The 23,312-nt window shown below is 30.8% G+C and overlaps 3 protein-coding genes across 9 annotated transcripts; 1 reads left to right on the forward strand and 2 right to left on the reverse strand.

The window, feature by feature from the left end:
* Positions 1-408: 408 nt before the first annotated feature.
* On the reverse strand, positions 409-15,806 carry LOC143244053 (exocyst complex component 6-like). Of its 7 annotated transcripts, none has more exons than XM_076488061.1 (6): positions 15,608-15,806; positions 15,307-15,388; positions 11,095-11,168; positions 6,973-7,038; positions 5,864-5,952; positions 2,371-2,419 (listed from the first exon to the last, which is right to left on the reverse strand). In XM_076488061.1, the coding sequence occupies exons 2-5, from the start codon at positions 15,328-15,330 to the stop codon at positions 5,901-5,903; spliced, it is 216 nt and encodes a 71-aa protein (XP_076344176.1). In that variant the 5' UTR covers positions 15,331-15,388; positions 15,608-15,806; the 3' UTR covers positions 2,371-2,419; positions 5,864-5,900. The 7 variants fall into 7 exon arrangements, with proteins under 7 accessions (XP_076344180.1, XP_076344178.1, XP_076344177.1 ...); XM_076488059.1 differs by having other exon boundaries at positions 15,298-15,388; XM_076488065.1 differs by lacking the exon at positions 6,973-7,038 and adding an exon at positions 409-1,471 and having other exon boundaries at positions 2,261-2,419; positions 15,307-15,806.
* A 97-nt stretch (positions 15,807-15,903) lies between these two features.
* LOC143245518 (uncharacterized) lies at positions 15,904-18,373 on the forward strand. Its single transcript, XM_076491881.1, has 3 exons — positions 15,904-16,057; positions 17,302-17,478; positions 17,967-18,373. The coding sequence occupies exons 1-3, from the start codon at positions 15,904-15,906 to the stop codon at positions 18,371-18,373; spliced, it is 738 nt and encodes a 245-aa protein (XP_076347996.1).
* A 935-nt stretch (positions 18,374-19,308) lies between these two features.
* On the reverse strand, positions 19,309-21,489 carry LOC143244052 (general transcription factor II-I repeat domain-containing protein 2-like). The gene is made up of 2 exons (XM_076488057.1): positions 21,265-21,489; positions 19,309-21,164 (listed from the first exon to the last, which is right to left on the reverse strand). The coding sequence occupies exon 2, from the start codon at positions 20,647-20,649 to the stop codon at positions 19,561-19,563; it is 1,089 nt and encodes a 362-aa protein (XP_076344172.1). The 5' UTR covers positions 20,650-21,164; positions 21,265-21,489; the 3' UTR covers positions 19,309-19,560.
* Positions 21,490-23,312: the final 1,823 nt, after the last annotated feature.

A 23,312-nucleotide genomic window follows, 5' to 3' on the forward strand; every position in this document is an offset into this window, starting at 1 on the left:
AGTCAAATATACCTAAATTATTGTACATAATACTAACTGTTCTCTCCTGTATTGTCTGCTTACCATTTTACTTCATCACATACCAGGTTGGCAATTTTACTTTGCATCTAAATGAAAATGTTTCTTCTAGTAATAACTGGGACCACACTTGAAAAACTGTATTAAGTACCATTATAAAAATCTCATAAAGGCCCTTGATGTTTGTTTTGAAAACACATCTTCACAGACATTGGTTATACAGATGACTCTCTTAACACAACTATATCAGTGTGTTGAATCATAAAGAAGACAATTTAGATCTATCATAGCTGCTATTTATTAGACCACAAGGTTTGTTTATATTCTAATATCTGTATGTAACTTTTCAATTAGTTGTTAAGTTATATTCAGAAAACACAAGGAATTCAGTTGTGTCACAACAACAGTTTATTAGATGGTTCAAGTTCATTTTCTACTATCTATATATTACCTTGAGACCAAACAGTTATGAGCTAGCTATTAAATCAAATGGAAAATTAGAACAGAACTATTACATGTACCACAATAGCAACATGTTAATTTACTCAGTGATTTCTTTAAATGTCTATATTCATACTATAATGAAGTGTTTTTCCCCTAAATTTCTAAAACAGTTAGAAACCTTATGAATTTTATTATTTTTATATTAGAAAATATTTCAGTATTTGTCTTATATTGTAATATTTTACTTATAATTTCAATCAAGGTATAATTATTAATAGACTAATACACTAAAATCTGCCAGAAAAACACTGACCCGTGTTTAATGTCTTTTTTATTATTTGTGTTATGATCACAATTTAATTATACCAAACTTCCCTCAGAATCACACTCTTTCCCTATTCTATAACACAATAAATGGGCTAAAGAAAAAGTGATTTAAAACTGAGAAATAAAGCAACATATGGGTCAAATAAGTTTAATAATTTAGTGTCATAAACGTTTTTGTCTCTCACAAAATTTTAAAACTATATAGCCAAACAATGAAAAACTGGTCAATACATTTTGTTAGAAATAAGTAGAAAGTGCACTTCTTGGCCTAATTTCCCTTTATGGCAGACATTAATATGGTAAGCTCTGCTGCTAGAACTATCCATTTTAACAAAACTATGGGAAAGAAAAGATAAGAATCTTTATATTTTATTAATGTTAACTGAAAACCTGGTTCACTCACTTCTCAGAATAATTGATATCAATGTTCTTGACATTGAACAGTCACATTTTACTAATTCATTAAACACACAAAAAACTGAATGGATACTTTCCATCAAGCCAGTAATAATAGAAAACCAAAATATCTAACAAAGGGAAGAATTAAGTACAATTATACAAATCACTGTTTGATGTTAACTGTCTGAGCTGTTTTATGGTAGTTTCTACCAACTTCTTCTTGTCTCGTTGATTCTTTTTTAATGCTGAAAATATATTTTTCTTCTCGTCTGCTTCTCTCACCCTTATGGGAGTAAAGAACATTAATTCACAATAAAAGTATGGATAGGTTGAATTAATAATATTTTAAAAAATTAGTAAATTATATTATTAAAATTGTATAAATCCTTTTCATTCACAAGCCTGAAAAAGACATACCTAAATAAAAATAAGACCCTTTAAAAAATGTTGCATTATTTGAAACTTGTATTTTTTAGCAATAATTTTATTTCTAAAACAACTTGAAAGGTAGTTGTACACTTTTTATAAATAAATAAACATTGCAATTGGTTCAAAAGCATGCATTATAAAATATAAAACGTAAACACACCATTGTAAAGTAAAAAACAAAAAAAAACCTTTTATCTTTATAACACAAATTCATCAATCAATCAATTCTTTTATAAGTTTGCAGACACACAAATTTGTCCTAAACAATGTTTTAGGTAACACTGCATAACAAATCATTTGCTACTAGAGAAAACTCACATGATTCTTGGTAATTAAATAGTTTTGGTTTTAGATATGTAATCAGAATTTGTCCATCACCTCTAGATTTTAAGATACTGTAGTATCTCACTACTTTATCAACAATATGTGTAATACCATACAATCAGCTCAGTTCAATATGTTTATACTGTGAAATTAAGTTTACATAGAAAGTTTAATGGACAAAAGGAATAAATTTTTGATAACTTCAAACAGTATCTGTATTGTATTGGTGTAAAACTCCATATATATTGTTCATATGTGCTACTTGTTCTTGATAAAATTATTATGACTTGCACCAATTTTGCTTCATTCCCATGCTCACCTTTTCTGCCCAGGAACATTTGAGGAGTCCCTCAACTGAGCTTAAAATGGACAGAATGATAGACCTCTCTCTCAACTGCTTTTCACTCACTCACTCAGTTCGTTACTTTGTCTGGCTCTGCACACACTAAAAACAAAGTCCATCTTCCTCACATCATACCTGTGATATAATCAAATAAAATCAAAATTTTGTTTTTAAAATATTTAAAATGCATGCTAGTTCTGTAAGCATAATTCTTTTATACTTTTTAGAAAATTATTTGATGTACTGACTGCTTTCACTTCAAGTAAAGTCCAAAAACCACCTAAACAGTTTATGCTACGTTTGTGTTGTACAGTTTCCAAATCTGGCTTCACACAGTGGCTAAATAAAAGAAGAGCAATTGTGTCATTGACAATTTCAATGATACAGTGTGAGCTCAAAGATCATCTAACTTACAATTATTTTTGCATTAATATTTCTGGATATTCAGACAAAACTAAACAATACACTAAATATCCAGAGATTGCATGTGTGATGAAACCAGTATCTCATGGGGATGATTTTCTTGTGTCACATCCAGCAGCAAAGTGGGAAATAGAAGTTATACTGCAAAAAAGACAATGAATCATCTTTACTTCCTTCATTTAATAATTTTACCCTGTGGCATCTCAGCATAAACTGCCTCATCTGATCACACAAGATGAGCTAAATGATCAGATTTGTGACTTGTTTTATACTGAAACAGCATGGGGAACTTTCATTTACGGCAATGGAACTTATCATAAAAGTCTTGCTTCTCACTACAGCATGCAAGATACTTTGTGTTTCTGTACAAATGTTGATGCACTAATTGAAGAATCAAGTACTGAATATACTCTCAAGAAAGAAAACATTTTACCAATTCATCTAAAGTTAGTGTGAAAACTGTCCTTTTACATAATGAGAACACTAAGCCATTGGTTCCTGTTATTAATGTTGTGAACATAGTAGAACATGCAGCTTATACCTGAAGCAATCAAATATCCACTACTGCTAAGTCTATAAAGTGAGTATACCAAACACTGTAGCTTTTTGTCTGTCTGGGATAGCCGATATCATAAAATTCATTTTTAAAAAAAAGGAATGGCCAATGAGAGAACTACGTTCCAGGAAAACAGAAAGTTGAGTTCCAACTTTCAGTGAATCATCAAGATATGTTTCTTCCCTCACTCCATCCGTCTCATAAGTTTCAAAAAGTTAGTGAAGTAAAAACTAAAAGGTGGTATCTTTGTTGGGCCACAGATTTGGGAAGTGCTGATGAATGGTGATTTTGAAACATTACTCAGTCAGAAAGAACTTACTGCGAGGAAATCACTCAAACTGGTTGTTAAAATTTTCTTAGGAATTTACAGAGATGAAAACTATGTTGTGACGATTAATGATATCCCTGAGAACAAGAGGAAAACTGGGTCCAAGATGTCACTAAAGTTACACTTCTCACACTTTTAATTAAGCTTCTTATCAAATGATCTAGGTGCAGTGAGCAATAATCTTGGTGAGCACTTCCCTTAAGTTATGTCTATAATAGAACAGTAACATCAAGAAAGACAGTGGAATCCTGTGATGACGGAAGATTACTGTTGATTCTTATAGCATGAAACTAACAACATACATAAAAGATGCAACAAGTCAGTCAGGTATTTTGTAAAAAGAAATAAAAAATAATACCATGATGAAAGTTTTAAACATAGCTTAAGTGTATTTTCAGTATATAATTACATGTTGTTTTTGAACATTCTTAAATGCAATTTTCAATAAATAAATAAAGTTATCAGAAAGTGTTATTTTCACAATATATAAGAATATTTAGAATAAACCTAACATAGCTCAAAAACTAGAGGTGATCAGTAATATTCAACAATTTTTAGAATCAGGATCAACAAATTACTCATGAACAGTTGTATTTTTATTGTAGTGAAGAAGCTTCTTTTGTGCACAGTGTAACTTCTAAACATATAATTACTGTGCAAAATTACTCAAACACTTATATGCTTTACATATTTCTAAAAAAATTACTTTGACTGAATGACTTAAGGATATTTCAACACACAAACCAAAAACATGAATTTTATCTCACAAGTACAACTCAAAACTGATAGTTAAAACCATATATAACTTCTATTACAAAGAAGCTTACACATAGAACAACCTTAAATATAAAATTTTTTAAATTACTTACAGATCAACCTATACAAAATATATACGTCATGATATTCCTACAAGTACCTATATTCTTAGTTATGCCAACTAACATGACATGCTTTAACAGATATGAGGTGTTCTTTCATTATAAAAAGCCCAGACACCTAGTTATCATAAAAAAAAAAGGTTAAGGAAAACTATCGTATTTATATGCAAGAAAGTATCAATTAATTGTGCAAATTTGTGGTAAGCACTGTTAAATATATGAATAAACAAACATTCTGAATTTAAGTGGTTTTCTACTAAATGAAACTAATTATGGCTAAATTAACTAACACATTCATGATTATTAACTTCAAAATGTAAAATAGAATTTTAGTTATAAACATTATACCATAAATTTAAGATTTTATTTCTATCTACCTTAGAAAAATAATATATTGATAATATTTATCTACTTTGTATTCAATGTTTTATTACTCTCACATTACACGTGGAGATGAAAATCTAAGAATGTTTATTTAATTTGAAGCATTGGAACCTACCATCTTGTGAATATGTGCAAATTGTATGCATGTATGATTAACTGACTACACAACAGACATTCAACTATTATTCAACTCTCAACAGTTAAAATTAATTCATTAATAATTATGGTATTAATACAGAGAATTCTCAAGTTATGTTTAATATATTACCATGATAAAAAATTTCTACAGAGAAAAACTTTTTGGTAATAAAATCTACAACTGTTTCCAACTTCTGATCAAAACAAAATACCTATATAGTTCAAATAAAAATTAAACGAGTAATGAATATTATATACGTCTAACATACCACCATACTTATGATGATTAGAAGGTGTTGATTCATCTGTCATGGTACCCTCAATGCAAGCAAATTTTTTGCTATGATCCCAAACACAAGATTCAGCTAGCTTAGGAGGTTTAGTTTTGTTCTAAACACATATCTTAAGATAACAATGCAAAATAATCCTCATAAACAAATATATATATATATCAAACACTTTAACCAATACTAAAAATAAACAAACATTAAAGAAATAAAAAGTAAAACATTACTTTATTCACAGTCTACAACTATTTATCATCTTACCTTCATTCTTTCTAAATTCGTATTTACACCTGTCAAAGGCTAGTTGAAAAACTAAATAAGACTTAACTTTTAATTTAAAAAATGAAACTTGACATCTTGCAGGACTTGTCTTGGAGTAAGACATCAATAGTATCAGGTTTCTTAAGGGCAACATATGACTAGGTCACTAAACATACAACTTTTCAGGTGGCTATATGTTTTCATTTTCCTTTTTTAAAAATCAAAACATGCATAATCATTATTGGATAGACTTTAACAATTTATAATAAAGCAGTATATAGTGACATTTAAAATTAACTTTGATTACTTTTATGTTCCACTTACTTTTCAAACAGAACAACAGCAACTTGTGGGTTTACCCTTAAATACTTGCTATTTTCTTGTCCATAGTCATGAAAGTAGGTTGCCAAGTCCTATGTCATGAAAAGATCTAGAAGTTATAAGAAAATATAACTACAAAAATTCTGCAAGATAAATTCCAATGCACCAAAATAAAGTAAACTGCTATACATAAATTAATTAACAAAAATTATAAGAAGGAATTGAACACTCTAAGTCAGAAAGTAATAATAAGAAATCAGTTTTAGTGAAAGGAGACTGATGGACTCTGTGACTAAACTAAAATAATTGGAAGATGTGATATCGAAAAATATATGTAACTATTTTACTTAGTAGAGTTTCCACAGTTAATACATCTTTAATTATGTTTGTTTGTTTTTGAATTTCATGCAATGCTACACGAGGGCTATCTGCACTAGCCATCCCTAATTTAACAGTGTAAGACTGGAGGGAATTACATACTTTAAATACTACACATTCACACTTAGACACAACTAGCTATCATCTGATCTTAACATTAGTAACAGAAGGTGTATTTAATGGCCTAAATATAAGCATTGGATGTAAAACATTATTGTAACAAAGGCTTAGTTGAAACACTACTCCATTGAAACCCTTGGTAACTTTTATCTTACTTTTGTCTATACCTCAATGTTAATAAACAACTGAAAAAAATATAAATAAAATGCTATTTAACTTATCATGGTGCAATAACTGAGCCTAGGGTATTATTTGTTTTATAATTAAGCTTAAAAATGTACTGTGCAATTACTTACTCTAAGCTCAATAAAGACAAAATATCAATTCTAAATCTAAATAATTTCTGAATTAAATTGTTTTGTTGTATCACCAAAGTTAACAAGAATAAAAAACAAACCAATATATATATTAAACATTCACAACATAAATACCATAGTTGACCTAACAATATCAATTGGGAGTTTTGTTACTAAACAATGATACAAATTGTAGACCATTACTATTAAAAAAAAGAAGCATGACACAAACTGTTTATTGTATATATTAACACCAGAGGGACATTTAGAGTGTTCCTTCTACCACACACACATTATACTCTTTAACACTGTAAATACCTGACAGCCATAAAGCTTCTTATTTCCAAAGAATGCAACATGTAGATCTTCAATGTTTTCAGTTTACTAAAATGTTTAGTTAAAATAAAGTTATTTCAATTTTTAAGTCTATCTCATGCTACGTTTATCATTTTTATAAAGTACTTCATAACTTGTTCTTAATGTTTCATGAAAAATTCAAAATCTTCCTATTAACAGTAAGCAGAGCCAATCTTTATACATATACTCAAAAAGTGATTTACAAAACTGTAACTTTTATCTCTGTTTTTCTATAGACTGGTGAAACTTTTAAGCAAATAGGTCTATTCAGATACCAATAACTATTTTGAATCTATTCAATGTTACACAGTGTGGCTTTCAAATGCATTACTAAACTTCTGGAAAAGAAATAGCAATAACTAACATACTGAGCAAGAGCAACAATTTAAACTGAACAAAATACACTATTCATTTCAAGCAGGTCAAACTGGCCTAACAATCCTTTGACTGTTTATGTACATGGGAAACTGAATGAGTGCTTAAATCTTTATCAGTACTACATGTAACCCAATAAAGGTGACATAAAATATTTTAACTAGATTGACTATTCTTTTTTAGGATAATAAAGAGCAATGATTAGAAGGGCACATCACAAGTACAGATGTTGATGTCATTTATGCAATAATAACAGAAGACATTCTTGTCATGTTTAGATGTACATAAAAAAATGTGTGCATTACATGAAAGATGGCAGTGACAACAGTTAAAAAAATGTTAAAACAGGTTTCACAAAATAGAAAAATAAAAAAATAAAAAGGAATGGGAACTACAGAAAGTGATAATGTAAAAAAATATATAAGAAACAATACTAATATACGGGAAATAGAAAAATAAATAAAAATATAGGTGATATTAACATATAGGAAACAATACTAATATACGGGAAATAGAAAAATGAATTAAAATATAGGTGATATTAATAAAAATAAAATAAATTACAAAGTTGTTTTGAAATTTTTTTAAGAGATGCACAAGTCATTAATTCTAGGACTGAGAATGATGTCATACTGTTATTGAATTTAACAATGCTATCCAATAAACATCCTTAATTTCTTTCTAAAAGTGGAAAAGATTCACAAATAAAAATGAGCAGTTATGTTGAAACTTGAGAAAAGTAAATAACCTTAAACAATATCAAACCTAATGAAGGGCAGTTGCTTGAAACACAAGTTAAATAATGTAACTGTTTTTGTCCTTTTTTTAACTTTAGGTGTTTATAAAAACAATATTTCTTTTGTGAAGTGAGAGAGGATTCCATATACTGTAGACCAGCACAGTGCTTCCTTGTACCTAGACAAGCATGAGACCTGTACAAGTAAAACTTTATACAACCTTCCCTAACAATGACTAGTGACCAATAAAAGCCAGCCTATTAACCTAAGACACACACAAGATCATCCTCTAATACAAAGAAAAAGTAATATGCAACAAAATTCACATGATACAAACTTGAAACTCCCTTAAGTTAAAAAAAGAGAAAACAGACCTCCATGATGGTCACTGAATATTAAAACTACTGTATATATATCAACCAGTCTCTGTATCAAGAAGACTAAGGATTGATTTTCAGCCACGACCACTAAATAAATAGTTCTTTGAGATTTTCAAGAATATGGAAGCAGATTATCAGTCAAAACACAGGATAAAAAGTAATGAGTAACTAGTATCTAGTAGTTAATAAAAAAAAAGTTCTCAATTAATAATCAGACTGAAGTGACCATATAGGTTACTAACCATGACAGTTCATGAGCATCAGAACTATGGGATGAACGACACAAATACAAAAACTTGTTCACCATTTACTATTCAGATAACTAGACTAGACTGATGTTTCAGGCAAGACTAAGAAAAGAGGATTCTAAAGTATTCTAGAGATGTTTCTCAAGCAAATTAGAATGACCAAATACAAAGTTCACCAAAATAATTATAACAGAAGTAACCAATCTGATTAACAATTACTTTGAAATTCTTTTAAAGCCAGTAGAAAGGTCCAGTGATTTAGTCAACAGAAAAAATATAAAAAAAGAGAATAAAAGCAAATAACTTCATGAAGAAATCACAATTCCAAGAATTACGTGACAAAATAAGTCACTCTCATTTACAGCTGTGATAAGACATATAACTGAATTCCTCGAAGTTCAAGAGAGCGAAGTCAACAAAACATGTATCAATTACAAACATATATGTGACATTTATAATCACAAGTACAAATGCCATAAATACATTGAGGGTTGTCAGTGACAATGAATGTAAATCTCGTGTATATATTTGGTTCCCAGATATATAAAAAGTGTTCTTGACTGAAGCCAACAGGCAAAAAATTCCAGATTAAAATGCACACAGAAGCATTTAAATGACATAGTCTTAAGTTCTCACATCAGAAACTCAAAGATGAGTAATGTTGATAAACAAAATAACACTGAAAGTCATATCTGTTTATCTGATCAGAACAGCAGCATTTTAAAATTACTTTATATGCAAATTACTAAATTATATGCAAAATTTAATTATAAATCTTTACAATCCATGCATGTGAATGAAATAGTAAATAATTTAATGTTTATGTTATCCAAGTTTTAATTCTTTGTTACAACAGAAACATTTAAAATAAATATTTTGCTCACATAGTTTGCTTGTCACATGATCCAAGTTATATAAAAAAAAATCTCCAATTTAACAGAAACTGACTGTAAACACATAAGCTCACAATGCATACAACTGTCAAGATGCCAATGTATTTTCACATGTCCTTTTGAGACATACGATACATGCAGTCTTAAGAGCTGAATCCACTGCAAAAGAAAACTAGATTTTACAGCCTTTTATGGGTGCTATGCCAATCTTCTATACTTTGGAAACTAATTTATGATGTACAAGTAATTAGTTAATACAAGTGTACAAAGCTGTTATATAGAGCTCAGTTTACATTCCACTCCACCAACAGTTAATGTGAAATTAGTGTACAGTTTTTGTTCTGAAGTAGAAATAACAGCCTGCAGTACTATTGTCTACAGCACTTACAGTGGTTTGTTACCTCAAAATGCTATAGTTAGAGACAGTTGAACTGTACTTACATTTAATTTTTATATTTTAGTTGCCTACGTATAATTTATGTTTTAAAAATCATATTTGAGTGATTTAATGGTTATTATAAGCTTAACTTGTTACATGGCTTGTGAAAGCTTTATAAACAAGATGGTATCTATAACAGCCATCCTGTTTTGGCAACACATCTATGTGGGGAATTTGTCAAAATAACTTCTTCATAAAAGGCCTATTGGTATCAGTTAACATATCAGAATAAATAGAGACAAAGAATTTTAAAGGAGAATTAAAAATAAACTATAAATGAAAAGATAAAGACGTTAAATTACGAATATGTGAAAAAGATGACTATACTAGTGAATTTCTATAAAGATGTAAAAGGTATGTACACATTTTTATTAATTTTAAAAACATTTCCCTGCACTCTCTGTTGATGGTGATAAATAGAGTTAGTAATACGGGTGCATAAAGAGAAAAAATAAAGTACAAACATTTACTTTAAAAAACAGCAACTGATGTTCATTTATGAGGTTCTAGAGGTTATGCAAATGAAATGTAAAAACTGTAACGTAAAAAGTATTATTTTTATACTTTATGTAAAAATTACTTTGCATGTGAACTACTCAGAGTCCAAGTGTAAATAACTACATTAAATAATGAATTTTTATTAGAAAAATCCAAAAAATATTTACAAAATAAAACTTTTGCTGAAACTACTTACTTTAATGAAAGTTTGTTATCAAAGTTTAAGGAAATAATTTCATTAACTAGTTTCATTTTTGAAAGGCATTTCATGAGAGTTGCATACTTTTCTTCCTATGAGCATATATCATTCTTCAAGGTTTAATGACTTCCATAATGTAACTGTTAATTACATATCTATATACATAATGTCTGCCTATGTCACATACGTATACAATATTAATGACTATTCTACAGCAACCACATAAAATGTATTTTTCCAAAAGCAATGTTTACATTACTTGTAATATCTTTTAATATGAACTTAAATAGTAGAGTTTTGTAAGGTTTACTAACTTGCCTAAGATCAGCAAAGCACATCTGGAGTGCACCTTCTTCAAACTCTCTAACAGGTTCTGAATTAGTAAACACTATTGAAGACAAAAAAGAACTCAGTTTAGTTTATATCCATTAGTGAATAATTATTATCTGTATTTGTTTTGAAGGCCTTAACATAAAATATTTAAATTGCCAACATAATTCAGTTTTATTGAAGCATAAAATGCTGTTTTGTTTTTGTCTTTGATCTGCTTAAACATAGTCTAGAAAGCCAACATCCAAATGCAGTGGAGACTGTGTGAAAAGTTTATCAAAATGTGTGGAATAAGATTGACCTCATCAACTTTTGTAGAAACTTACTACAATGAAAGAATAATTTTCATAATAATGCATTATTATGGCCATCAAAATTGAACATGATTTACAATGAAATAGTTCCAAGGGCAGCAGGAAACCTGAAAATTGTTCTTAAAAGATAAATTAACCCTTAAACAAATAATACTTTGTGAGACTATTAAGTATTCTGATTATTTACAAAACACAACTGCAAAATAAATAAGAACAAAACTACAATAAGAATTTCATTAATTAATCAACAACAAAAATAAATATCTTCACAGAAAACTAAATCTCATTAAAAAAAATACAATTCCTAATTGATCTAAAACTTTAAGAAGTTAATTATTCTTGGGTATCTTTGAAATTAGATTTTGATAAAAATGGTTTTATGTTTCAGATGTGGTTTAAATAAACAGTTTCAATTTTAAGGTAATAACATTAAAGTGTGATGGTCCATAAGGTACAAAAATTTTCAAACTATTAAAATTTCTTGATTTGCATATAATATGTTAACTTTATTTCCCCAGATGTTAAAAGCTTTAAAAAATAACAACAAAAGCACTTTCAATTTTGTCCATAAATCATCCATAAAAAGATCATAGCATAATGTATATGCTAAATGACCAATTTCCATCTTCAGTCATTGTCTAATTTAGCAGAAATACCTTTGTTGCAATATATGGAAAATAGTCAAGAAAGAAAACTGTTATTGTATTAAAGTCTATCTTTATGCTGTGCTGTTTGTGTCCCAGGAACCACACTACTATAACAACTGAATAACACAAGCAAAACCAGGTTAATATATGTGATTTATCCTCATTGTCAAGCTGAATTCAGAGAAAGTACACCTTACTTAAAAAGATGGGACTAAATATTTGTCCACAGAAGACCATCCTTTCCTTTTCACTACTGGCTTACATTATACACTATATCTTATAGTATGATAAAGCTGACTTAAAACTGTAAAATGTTCAAAGTTGCATCACCTACTTCAATCTTTTTTCACATCATCTACCTTTGTACTAAACTCACTAACTCTTTAATATTTTGGGATCTTCTAGAAATTTTTCCCTCCATCCAGGATATTTTTTTGGCCTCCAAATTAACAAGTTAGGACTGAGAGATGCCTTGGTTCTCTTTTACAACTGGATTATATTATCCATATCGAGGCTTACAATATAAAATTGGATATAAGGCGCCTTGTTAATTTGGAGGCCACGAAAACATACTGGAGAGAGGGAAAAATTTCTAGATGATCCCAATTTTCATGAAAATATAGATGATTTTCAACAAAATAAGATATTAAGCAGGGCAACAGTGAAAGTTATGTTTCCTATACTGAAAATGTATTTCATATAACTCGTCTCATTTAGTGCTGCTCTCTATGTGAAAAAAAAAGAAAGAAAAACATGCCACAAGCCTTTTTCCTCCCTTCCTTTGGAAATGACTCATTTTAGTGTCTCTCATGCAAATTATCATGGATAATCCTCCACAAAGGAAAGTGCTATACACTCATTATATGTGTGACTTCCTCTATTCAGTTCTATCAAATTACTGTTTTGAGTTTTAGTGTAGAATTGAAGCACTCATTTTGAGTGGAGAGGAAGTACATTTTATGTATAGAAAAACTAACTTCTAATATGGTACATTAGCTGTGCTTATATAATCAGATAGAATCACACACTGAATTGGTGCAAGGGAAGAAAAGAAGCACCCTTTGAAAGAGTACAAAGGACACACCTTGAGTCTAATGAATTAGATATGAAGATATGATGTGGGAGACTTATAATTTTTTAAACTTCTTAATAATTTCTTAACCAGCTCAGAATTAATGCAGTCATCATCTTGTTCCATTTTCTTTCCATCTATCAACCATTCAAGATGTTGAATACTGCTTAAATTTTTGTTAGTAAAAACAAAAAAAACACACCAAATGTTTTGTTTTTTTTTGTTTGGGAATTTCTCACAAAGCTACTCGAGGGCTATCTGTGCTAGCCGTCCCTAATTTAGCAGTGTATGACTAGAGGGAAGGCAGCTAGTCATCACCACCCACCACCAACTCTTGGGCTACTCTTTACCAACGAATAGTGGGATTGACCGTCACATTATACACCCCACGGCTGGGAGGGCGAGCATGTTTAGCGTGACGCGGGTGCAAACCCGCGACCCTCGGATTACGAGTTGCACACCTTATGCGCTAGGCCATGCCGGGCCTCACCAAATGTAATAACCTAGTCATTTCCCAATCATCAGATACTAGCCTTCCTTTATCATCCTTCTGGGGTCCTATCTCCATTCTAACATTGTGTTTACCCTTAATGTATTTAAAGAAATCCACAGTGTTAATTTTCAGATAACCATTTCTGAAACATCTTTTTATCCTAATTTCTTGTTTAACCAACATTCTTGATTTTCTACAATTTTCTAAGTCTTCTTTGATACCAGCCAATTTAAACTTGCTGAATTTATGATGCTTTTCTTTAATTTTATCTTTTAAATTCTTTGGAGCCACCCTGGTTTTTTACTTGCACCTACCCTTTTCTATCTACAAGGAGTATATTTGCCTTGAATATTGAAAAATTCATCTTTAGAAATTTTCCACATCTGATCAGTGTCTCCAAATAACCCAGCTGTCCAATTCATGAAAGATAATTCTTGTCACTTCCATTCAAAATTTGTTTTGAAATTTGTAACCAAAATATTATTATTGCTTATCTCAATATGCAGCAAAACATAAAACCTAATACAGCAATGATCATTTGCACCAAGATGTTCCTCAATTTCTACACTCTCAATCATTTATATATTTGAAGTTAACAATAAATCTAAAATAACATTGTTTCTAATAGATTCCCTGACTAATCTGTGAAGAAATCCATTTTGAACAGTTTCCAAAACTTTTCTCTGTCATGGTTTCACTCTAGTGTTTCCTAAACTTTATGCCTGAATTTACAATCAGATGAAATCTTCATCTCATTGTAGTTTTTCAATATTTTCATCAATATCATGTGATATGTAACAAATTCCCACCAAAGGCCTTAATCCTTCATATCCACTAAAGTAAACCAAACTTTACTCATTCTCCTTGTTATTATCTTTATTATCCTCAACTTCAGTGGATGTAACTCACATTTTACAAACAAAGCCACTTATTCCCTTCTTTAATACTTTATCCCTATTGAATAGCCTGTAACCCTGTATTTCAAAAAAACTTCTGTCATCAAAAATCATTTGTTTAACCATGCTTCAGTTATTCCCATTACATAAAAATTCTCCATTCCTACCTTTGCTTTATAGTTATCTATTTTATTTCTTATACTTCTGTCATTACAATAGTAGCCCACAATATACACCATTGTAACATTATAATATAATGTTATATTATAGTTTGAATATTCAAAATATAATGCTTTTAATAACTATTAAATGTAGTTAATTATAACTACTTCTGTACTCATTTCCAATGCTAAACTTTTCTGCCTCTTATTCTTTTTACATTTAGTTTATCTTTACCTTCACCACTGTCTAGTTCTAGTGTAAAACTTCCCTTACAGCTGAGCTAATAGTCTTAGCAAACAAGCCAGCTGCCACAATATTTAAATATAAACCATCCATTCCAAAAAGCTCCTTTCTTACATTGAACTGATCCCAGAAGTCCAACTAGCTTATCTGCTTATCTTTACATACTAACCTAAGCCTACCATTTAGCCCTTGAGACCTAATTATAAATTCATCCCTACAGTTAATTCTTAGCATATGTCAAACAAAATTAAGTTATGGTCTTTTACTTTTAAAACAACAACAACAAAATTCTAAACAATCCACATGTAAATATTATCATAATATGAAGGCTTACAGTTACCAAGTTACATCATTAGTTACCTTGTTTACCTGAAGAGGAGAAATCTTGTCCATCTAGCTTAGATCCTATGACCCCTCCTTCAAGATTTAGATTCCAAGTTAATATAAAATTCTATGAGAAAATAAAATTTTAGTGAAAGCTAAATATACCAATAAAAATTACTTAAACAAAGGTTTTAATGGTTTAATAATAATAGCAGTAATAATCAAAATAATCCTGGAAAACTACATTCATGTGAGTTTTTCATAATAATATTGTGTCATATGATTAATTAATTAATGTACACTGACATGTAAAAACAATGAATAAGAGTTGATTCATTTTTGTTACCTTTTCCAAAATTTCTGTTAGCTGACACTACCACTCAGGCTGCTCCAATAAACTGAATTTGCATCACTCATTATTTTGATTTTTCAAAGGTTACAGTTGTTTAGTTTCATCATATGGTTATTTAAATTTCTCAAAGTTTACAGTTGTTTAGTTACATCATCTGGTTATTTTAAGTATTGAAGAACAATTTTGAATATTCAAAATATAATGCTTTTAATAAATATTAAAGTACAAAAATAACATTGTGTTAATGTAAAAACCTGAGTAGTGGCTATTTTTTGCAGAAAATTTGGACTATGGAACCATTTCTTCAATTAACAGAGCTACGAGACAAATACAACTATAACATTTATCCTCTCCCTCCATGTGACAGTGATAATGATGTGAGTGGACTATCAACCAGTAAAGAGTGGTGTTTGTCCACCTTTTTAAATATGACTTCATTTAAAGGTAGGTTTATTAGTTGAATGTGTGCTAAATTGTTAGGATACTATGTTAACAAATGTACTCTGCTGATATTTAATGTCAAATGGAGTTGTTGTCAGAAAATCTGAAGTTTAAAACTTACATTGTAACAGGTTTAAGAAGAGTTCTTTAAATTAATGTTCATGTTACATGTATTTAAACACCAGATCCTAACAATGAACACCTAACTTCATGACAGAAATTTTCAAAATGGGTGATTTCTTTTCACAACTTAATAATCTCTCTAAGTAGTAGGAGAAAAAATAAAGTATACTAATGAAAGGTCTTTGTAAATTAATCACAACTAGAAGAAAATATCACTAAAAGGTTTATTATATTCAGTCCTAGAAAATAAACTGAAAGATTTGCTGACTGTAACTATTAAGTTGTTTATAATGGAAAGCTACACAACTGGCCATCTGTGATCTGTCCACTGCAAGAATTGACCCTAGAATTTAGTTTTGTAAGACTGTAAAACTGCAGTTGATCCACTGAATTGAAAGGAAGTAGCAACTGCTGAAAGTTTATTTAATGTGTCCATTTCAACTAAGTATTTAGGGTGACTGAAAGTAGGTAGTTTACACTATTAATGAAATGATAATTTATCATTTTTTACAATGAAAAAGTGGAAGTATTTACATAAAATAAAAAACATAAAAACTGTCTATGGTTTTTGTATCTTCATTCAAATTTGCTTGTCCAACATGGACATTTTTAGATGACTTTGTAATTCAGCAGAGTTTATTCTTTTGTAAAGTTCATTTGAAAAATCAATTCACTCATCAGTTTAACAGTTCTCAACTGAAGTTTTTACTTCTACCAGCACATGAGTTGTTACACTAAAAGCTTTGGCATAACTCCTAAACCGTATAAATTATATATATTTACTATTTATTTTTCTATAAACGTTGCAGTAAATAACTGTATCTTTAAGAGTGGCTATAAGGCTTGACAGTCATACAAATATCATTTTTCTCTTTGAGTATATCTTCCAGAAATTCTCCAAATTTTAACAGAAATTGTTCAGTTTAAATTTCTGTTCACAAACTGTCAGAACTTATTTGTTAGAACTTTGAATATTAACATTCCACAAGAAAATTTATCATTTTCAACATATAAAATGTGATAAAAACAAATTATTCAACTAAAAACTGACCATAATTAACTAAATATTTTCCAACAACATCACCACAAAGTACTGTTTATGATGAGAATTATTTGTTTAACAGGTACTTCTAGCAAGACATTAGAAGAATTTCCAAGCAGGTCAACTACAAGTGATAGTAGTCAGGTGATGTCATTCTCCAACACACATGTTGAGAGAACATCTTTGGATATTTCTGCTCTTAAAAGACAGTATATCAAGTTGTGTGAGCAACAAAGACAGGCTCATATCGTACTTACTGGTAAGTCACATAAGACAAAGACAGGCTTATATCATAGTTATTAATAAGTCACACAAGACAAATACAGACTCACATGGTACTTACTGGCAAGTCACACAAGACAAAAACAAATGTATATCGAACTCATTGGTAAGTCACACAAGACAAATACATGCTCATATGGTACTTACTGGCAAGTCACACAAGACAAAAACAGACGTATATTGTATTTATTGGTAAATCATACAAAACAAAGATGGGCTCATATTGTACTTGTATCATTTCATTTCTGTCCTATAATGCCAAGAAGATACTGCCTCCCCCTAACTTTAGTTGACCATTAAAGTTAGGGGAAGCTTGTTTCTTTGTGAGATAACTAGAGCTTCTTTGATATTTGTACTCATTTAACTGAATTAAAAACAACATATTTTAGACCATCAAGTTTAAATGTAAATTTGCATAACTATCAGTAACAGTCTGTTTTTTACTGTAGTATTCTTTTTTTTCAGGAGACTTCAGAGAATCTACTAAACTTAAACAGAAGACCTCAATGGTTATGAATCACCTCTTACTTAAAAAAAAACCTTTGGCAAGTAAATGCAAAAATGGAATGCAAACAAGGTTCATTCTGAAAACCCCAATCTGCAGTAAGAATTGTGTTCAACAACTAGTTCCGAAAGTTTCTTTATCTGGTGCCAACATGCTAATGAGGATTCCTGGAGAAACAGAATATGACATGAAAAAATCATTAGTTGAAGTGTGCAATAAACTGTATTCTAACAATCTTTCAAGAGAAGTTAAAGAAAAATTAGAAGCATTAGAAAGTACAGTTGATTTTTTGGATATAAGACTGAATGAAAGTGAAGATGATAGCGACAACAATGTACTTTCTGTAAACCAAAATATTTTAAAATAAAGAGAACATGAAGAGTAAATCCCAGGTACCAATATTTTTTGTAGAGCATGATATTGTCACATTGTCTCTATTAAATATATTTTCTTCACTTTAACATTAAATGTAATAAAAATCATTTACGTAAGAATCATACCAGTATTTTTACAGTGGTAACAGAGTTGTTATATATGATAACAAACGATTAGTTTAAAGTATGTAAATAACACAATACTGTGTGAAGTAATTTAGAATAAATATTAAATCCAAAATAATGAAATAACAACACATTTAAAGTGTTGATAACTGTATCCATGTGAATATGGTATTGTTCTGCTATTGTAGGTCTATTAAATAAAGTTTTTTATTACATCTTAATTTGGATATATATTCTATAGACCTCTAGAAGATTAATCTAAATTTTCTTCCATACTAAACATTATGTCCATGACATGGGAATTGACAGAAAGGGACATCTTTTTTCCTCCATTAAAAAAACAAAAAATTGTCATTTCATGGAAATGTAACCAGACAGAACATAAAATGTAATTAACTTTGGAAAAGTAAATACTCTTTGAATATTTTGTGATGTGCAAAAGATAGATTGTCAATATTTAAAATATTCTGTAACAGGAAATGTAATTGATTGTTTTCTATTTACATCTTCCTGTGAAAGCACTATATTCCATGTTCTAAGTATTGATACTTTTCATATCAGGTTATTTCTTTTCAGAACAAGATAAGTCTTTGTTAACTTAGAACAGGGGTCACCAAACTTTTTTCACAGAGAGCCAGATATCTTAAGGAATGAGAAGCGTGGGCCACATGATCATTATGTTCAATACTCATAAGCTAGAACGAAAGCTCTCTGTAAAAGACTTAACACTAAGTTTAGGATGCCACATTAGCCATGTGGGAGTAGCATGCAATACACACATATAATAAAAAACAAACAGAAATACAACCAACATTTTTATTTACCAAAGGGTTATCAAAGAAGGAGACATTAGCAAAAACAATTGTCACATCGCACATAGTGAGTACATATCTGAATTTTACTAAGCCGCAAAAACGTTAGTAAGATTTATGAAATTGGCATTTGGCTTTCAAAATATGTTCAATGTTCTGTTTTGAATTACTACATCCAATCATTAGAATTGCTTTCAAATGTTCATCAGTCATCCTTGATCAATGTACCGATTTTACATACTTCATTTTGAAAATGCTTGTTCACAGACATAAGTTGTTCCGAACACCGATGCCATACCAGATCCGAACTTCTTCAGCTTTGGAAAATCATCTTCAGGTATGCAGCTGTAAAATTCAATAAGTTGCCCCTCTCTGTGTTTTGCTTTTAACAAGTCATTTCCTTGCAAATCGATGACCTCCAGCTGAAGTTCCACTGGCACGTCATCAATGACACAATCAAAAGGATTCTGAAAAAGGAGAATGTCACTTTTGATTCTGTCGATATCCGAAAATATCTCTAAAAAATGCTGATATAGATTACCAATAATCTTTCTCTCAAACTCCAGGTCGACATCTTCTGTGATTCCAGCATCAAACTCATTGAAACACTTAAAATGAGAAAGGTTTCCACCTTCCAAATGTGCTTCAAACAATGACAGCTTTCTCTGAAATCCTTTAATGATTCTATAGAGATCACATACAAGGTTATTCTTCCCCTGAAGTTTCAAGTTCAATTTATTCATGTGGGATGTGATGTCAATCAAAAATGACAACTTTGACAACCAGGTTGGATCTGACAGAAGTGGATCGGCTCTATATTTCTCGATATGAAATATATCTATTTCTCTTCTCAGCTTATAACAACGAGACAAGACTTTACAGCAGCTAAGCCACCTCACCACCGTGTGATAAGGCAAGTCACAGAAATCTGAATCAATTTCTTCAAGAAACGCCTTGAACTGGCGATGATTAAGTGCATGACCCTGAATGAAGTTCACTGCAGAAATGACTGGTTTCAGTATGCAAGAAATATCTAAGTCTTTTCCACAGAGTGCTTGTTGATGTATGATACAGTGTATGAACAGAGTGCTTGGGAGTTGAAGATCTTCCAACTGTTTCCTGATCAGCCCCACCAGACCCTTCTTTAATCCAGTCATGTTTTTTCCTCCATCAACTGTTACACCTCTAAGCTGATTCCACTGAAGGTTATAGTCTTGCAAAGTTTTATGCACTTCCATGAAAATGTCTTCTCCAGTTGTTCTTCCATACATGCTGCAAACTGATGCCAACTCTTCCGTGTTGTGACATACTCGAGAGATCAGTAGGCTCATCCAGTGCCAGAGAATACCATAGGAAGTTTCTAGCTTTTTGGTGTATCTGTAATATGATGTTCTCTCAAAGTTCTTCCGTTTTCAGGACACAGCTCATTTGCTGCTTCCATCATACATTCTTTGATGAAGTTGCTGTCAATAAAAGGTTTTCCTCGTTCTGCCATCCTGTGCACTATTTTGTAACTTGTACGAGTGACAGATTAATTTTCAGCAAATTTCTCGTGAAGAGATTCTTTTGAGATTCAAAAACACGTTTCATGGATTCAAATTTCTCAGAACGGAACTTTCCTGAAAATTTCAAATATGTTGATAGATGTTTTGTTTCATAGTGACGCCGAAGATTGTACTCTTTCAAAATGGCAATACTTTCAGTGCATATCACAGAAGTAGCTTTCTAGTTTTTTGTTTCCACAAAGAAGTACTTTTCTCCCCATTCTTCATTGAAAGCACGACACTCAGAGTCCACTTTTCTTCTTTTAAAAGCAGCCATAACGATGGGTAAAAAAAAACAGGGCCTGAAAATGAAAAACACAGAATGCTGTGAGAAAAGTATCGTACTGGTCCAAGAACGCACAAACAAAACATATTGAAACGTACGTTTGCCACGACACTTACCTAAGAACGAGTTACGAAAAGCGACTACTAAGAAAAATGAGCTTGCTGAATTTACAAGACGAGTCGATAGGACGAGGGTTAAGTCTGTACTTGTTTTCGAAATCCTAATGCTTTCATAGATACGTGCCTCGATGTGAATAAACTGGAAGCAAGGACGAAAGAAGAATTTTCCTACTAGTTAAAAATGCGCGTGACAGCGTGATTTTTGGGGATAGTTTTAATATAAGCCCTAGTTAAGAGTGGCAGGATTTCACATATATACACACTATATACCGTGTTTCTCCGATAATAAGACCTACCCATAAAATAAGAAAGGGAAGAAATAAGCCCTACCCTTAAAATAAGCCCTAAAAAACATTAATTTATTAATTAGTTTAATAGTTAGTTAATTAGTTTGTTTAAGTATTAATCAGTTAGTTTAATAGTTTAATAATAGTTTATTTTAAATGGTTAGTTTAATAGTTTTACTTTGTAACTTCATTTTTTTAATATATCAAAATAAGACATCCCCCAAAAATAAGCCCTAGTGTCATATTTTGGAGTGACAATTAATATAAGCCCTGTCTTATTTTCGGAGAAACACAGTAGTTATATGGTTGGCTGGTTTGGCATTTTATGGCACAAAGCAACTAGGCTCTCTGCGCCAAACATCCGGTAGAAAGTTAAAATTAAAGTAAAATTATTAAAATTCGTAAAAAGGAACCAAGGCAAACAAAACAAAGTTTAATTTTTAAATTAAAAACATAAATAGCGTTAAATCCATTTTTACAATTCGTTTACAGAGGTAAGAAAGAAACTACAGTAATGCAAGTTGTAAAGGATTTTCTGTATCATAATTTAATTATCATAACTCGCCAAGAAGACTAACAGGTAGTTCGAACATCAGCGTTAGTCACCTGAAGTTGACCTTTCCAGTCCTGGTTTCAAATTATTTGACTTTATGGTCATTTTATAATTTGAAATCGGACTGGTTGAACTTCAAAAAGGAATCACATTAGAAAAAAGATATAATTTATAAATTACAAACTTAAATAACATTAAAAAGATTAATGGCCTATAAAAAACTAAAAACATTTGTAAGGCGGATAGTGTCGCCATCGCCAATGACACTGTCTAACGTTATGGAAAAACCTTGGGACAAAACATGTTTAAAATGGTGCCGTCAGTTGTTTGAGAGTAGTAATGACGGCAAAACAGTAAAATGTGGCTTATTGTGACCTGAGTGTTCCACAGACAACACATTAGTGCATCAGTCCCAGATAAAAGAAAACGGTGAGTTAAAAACTGTGACCAATGCATAGTCTAGTCAGAACAACTTCCTCTTTCCGATCCTTACGGAAGCATGATGGCCAAAGTTTAATAGATGGTTTTATTTCGAAAATCTTGTTTTCACGTTACTCACTCCAAGTCGACTGCCAACTGGAACTGAGCCGAGCCTTGAATACAGGACCATAATCCATGTATGGAACAGGCATGGTAGTGATAGCGCCAGAGCAGATTGATTTAGCTGCAGTGTTGGTGAGCCCATTCCTGCAAATACCAACGTGGCCTGGTATCCAGGAAAGCTGGATAAATGTTAAAGAGAAACGGCCAGTCGGTTTTGAATAAAGGGGAGAACAGGGTGTGAATCAACGTGAAGCGATTCCAGTGCCAGTAAAGAACTAAGTGAGTCAGTATAAATAGTGCAATTTGAGTACTGCTTACTTCCATGTGATCCAGGGCAAGAGAAATGGCATAAAGTTCAGCAGTGAACACAGAAACTGTAGAAGAAATTTTGCGCACAACCACAACAAACCATGGCAGAGCTCACAGAGTCATCTGATTTTGAACCATCCATATAAATAGGAATGGAAGGATGGTTCAAAAGATGTTAAGCAAATAACAGTATTTCCAATCGGGAATATCAGCTTTTCTTAGATGACTTAAAGAAAGATCACATGTGGGGATTGTAATAAGCCATGGTTGAATGGGCTGACCAGTGGATACAGCAATGTTATCTAAGAACAGACCCAATTCATCCAACTGCGCCTGAATATGAAGGCCAAAAG

Source organism: Tachypleus tridentatus, chromosome 2, assembly GCF_004210375.1.
Source record: "Tachypleus tridentatus isolate NWPU-2018 chromosome 2, ASM421037v1, whole genome shotgun sequence".
Taxonomy (NCBI): Eukaryota; Metazoa; Arthropoda; class Merostomata; order Xiphosura; family Limulidae; genus Tachypleus; species Tachypleus tridentatus.

Excerpts from the sequence above, each read along its gene's own strand:
- LOC143244053 (XM_076488059.1), bottom strand. The coding sequence starts at position 15,330 with ATGGACAAGATTTCTCCTCTTCAGGTAAACAAG. Across the intron at positions 11,169-15,297 it reads CTCCTCTTCAGGTAAACAAG|TGTTTACTAATTCAGAACCT; the intron begins GTAACTAATGAT and ends TGTCTTCAATAG. Across the intron at positions 5,953-6,972 it reads AGAAGCTTTATGGCTGTCAG|GACTTGGCAACCTACTTTCA; the intron begins GTATTTACAGTG and ends TTCATGACATAG.
- LOC143245518 (XM_076491881.1), top strand. The coding sequence starts at position 15,904 with ATGGAACCATTTCTTCAATTAACAGAGCTACGAGACAAATACAACTAT. Across the intron at positions 16,058-17,301 it reads AAATATGACTTCATTTAAAG|GTACTTCTAGCAAGACATTA; the intron begins GTAGGTTTATTA and ends TTTGTTTAACAG. Across the intron at positions 17,479-17,966 it reads GGCTCATATCGTACTTACTG|GAGACTTCAGAGAATCTACT; the intron begins GTAAGTCACATA and ends CTTTTTTTTCAG.
- LOC143244052 (XM_076488057.1), bottom strand. The coding sequence starts at position 20,649 with ATGAGCCTACTGATCTCTCGAGTATGTCACAACACGGAAGAGTTGGCA.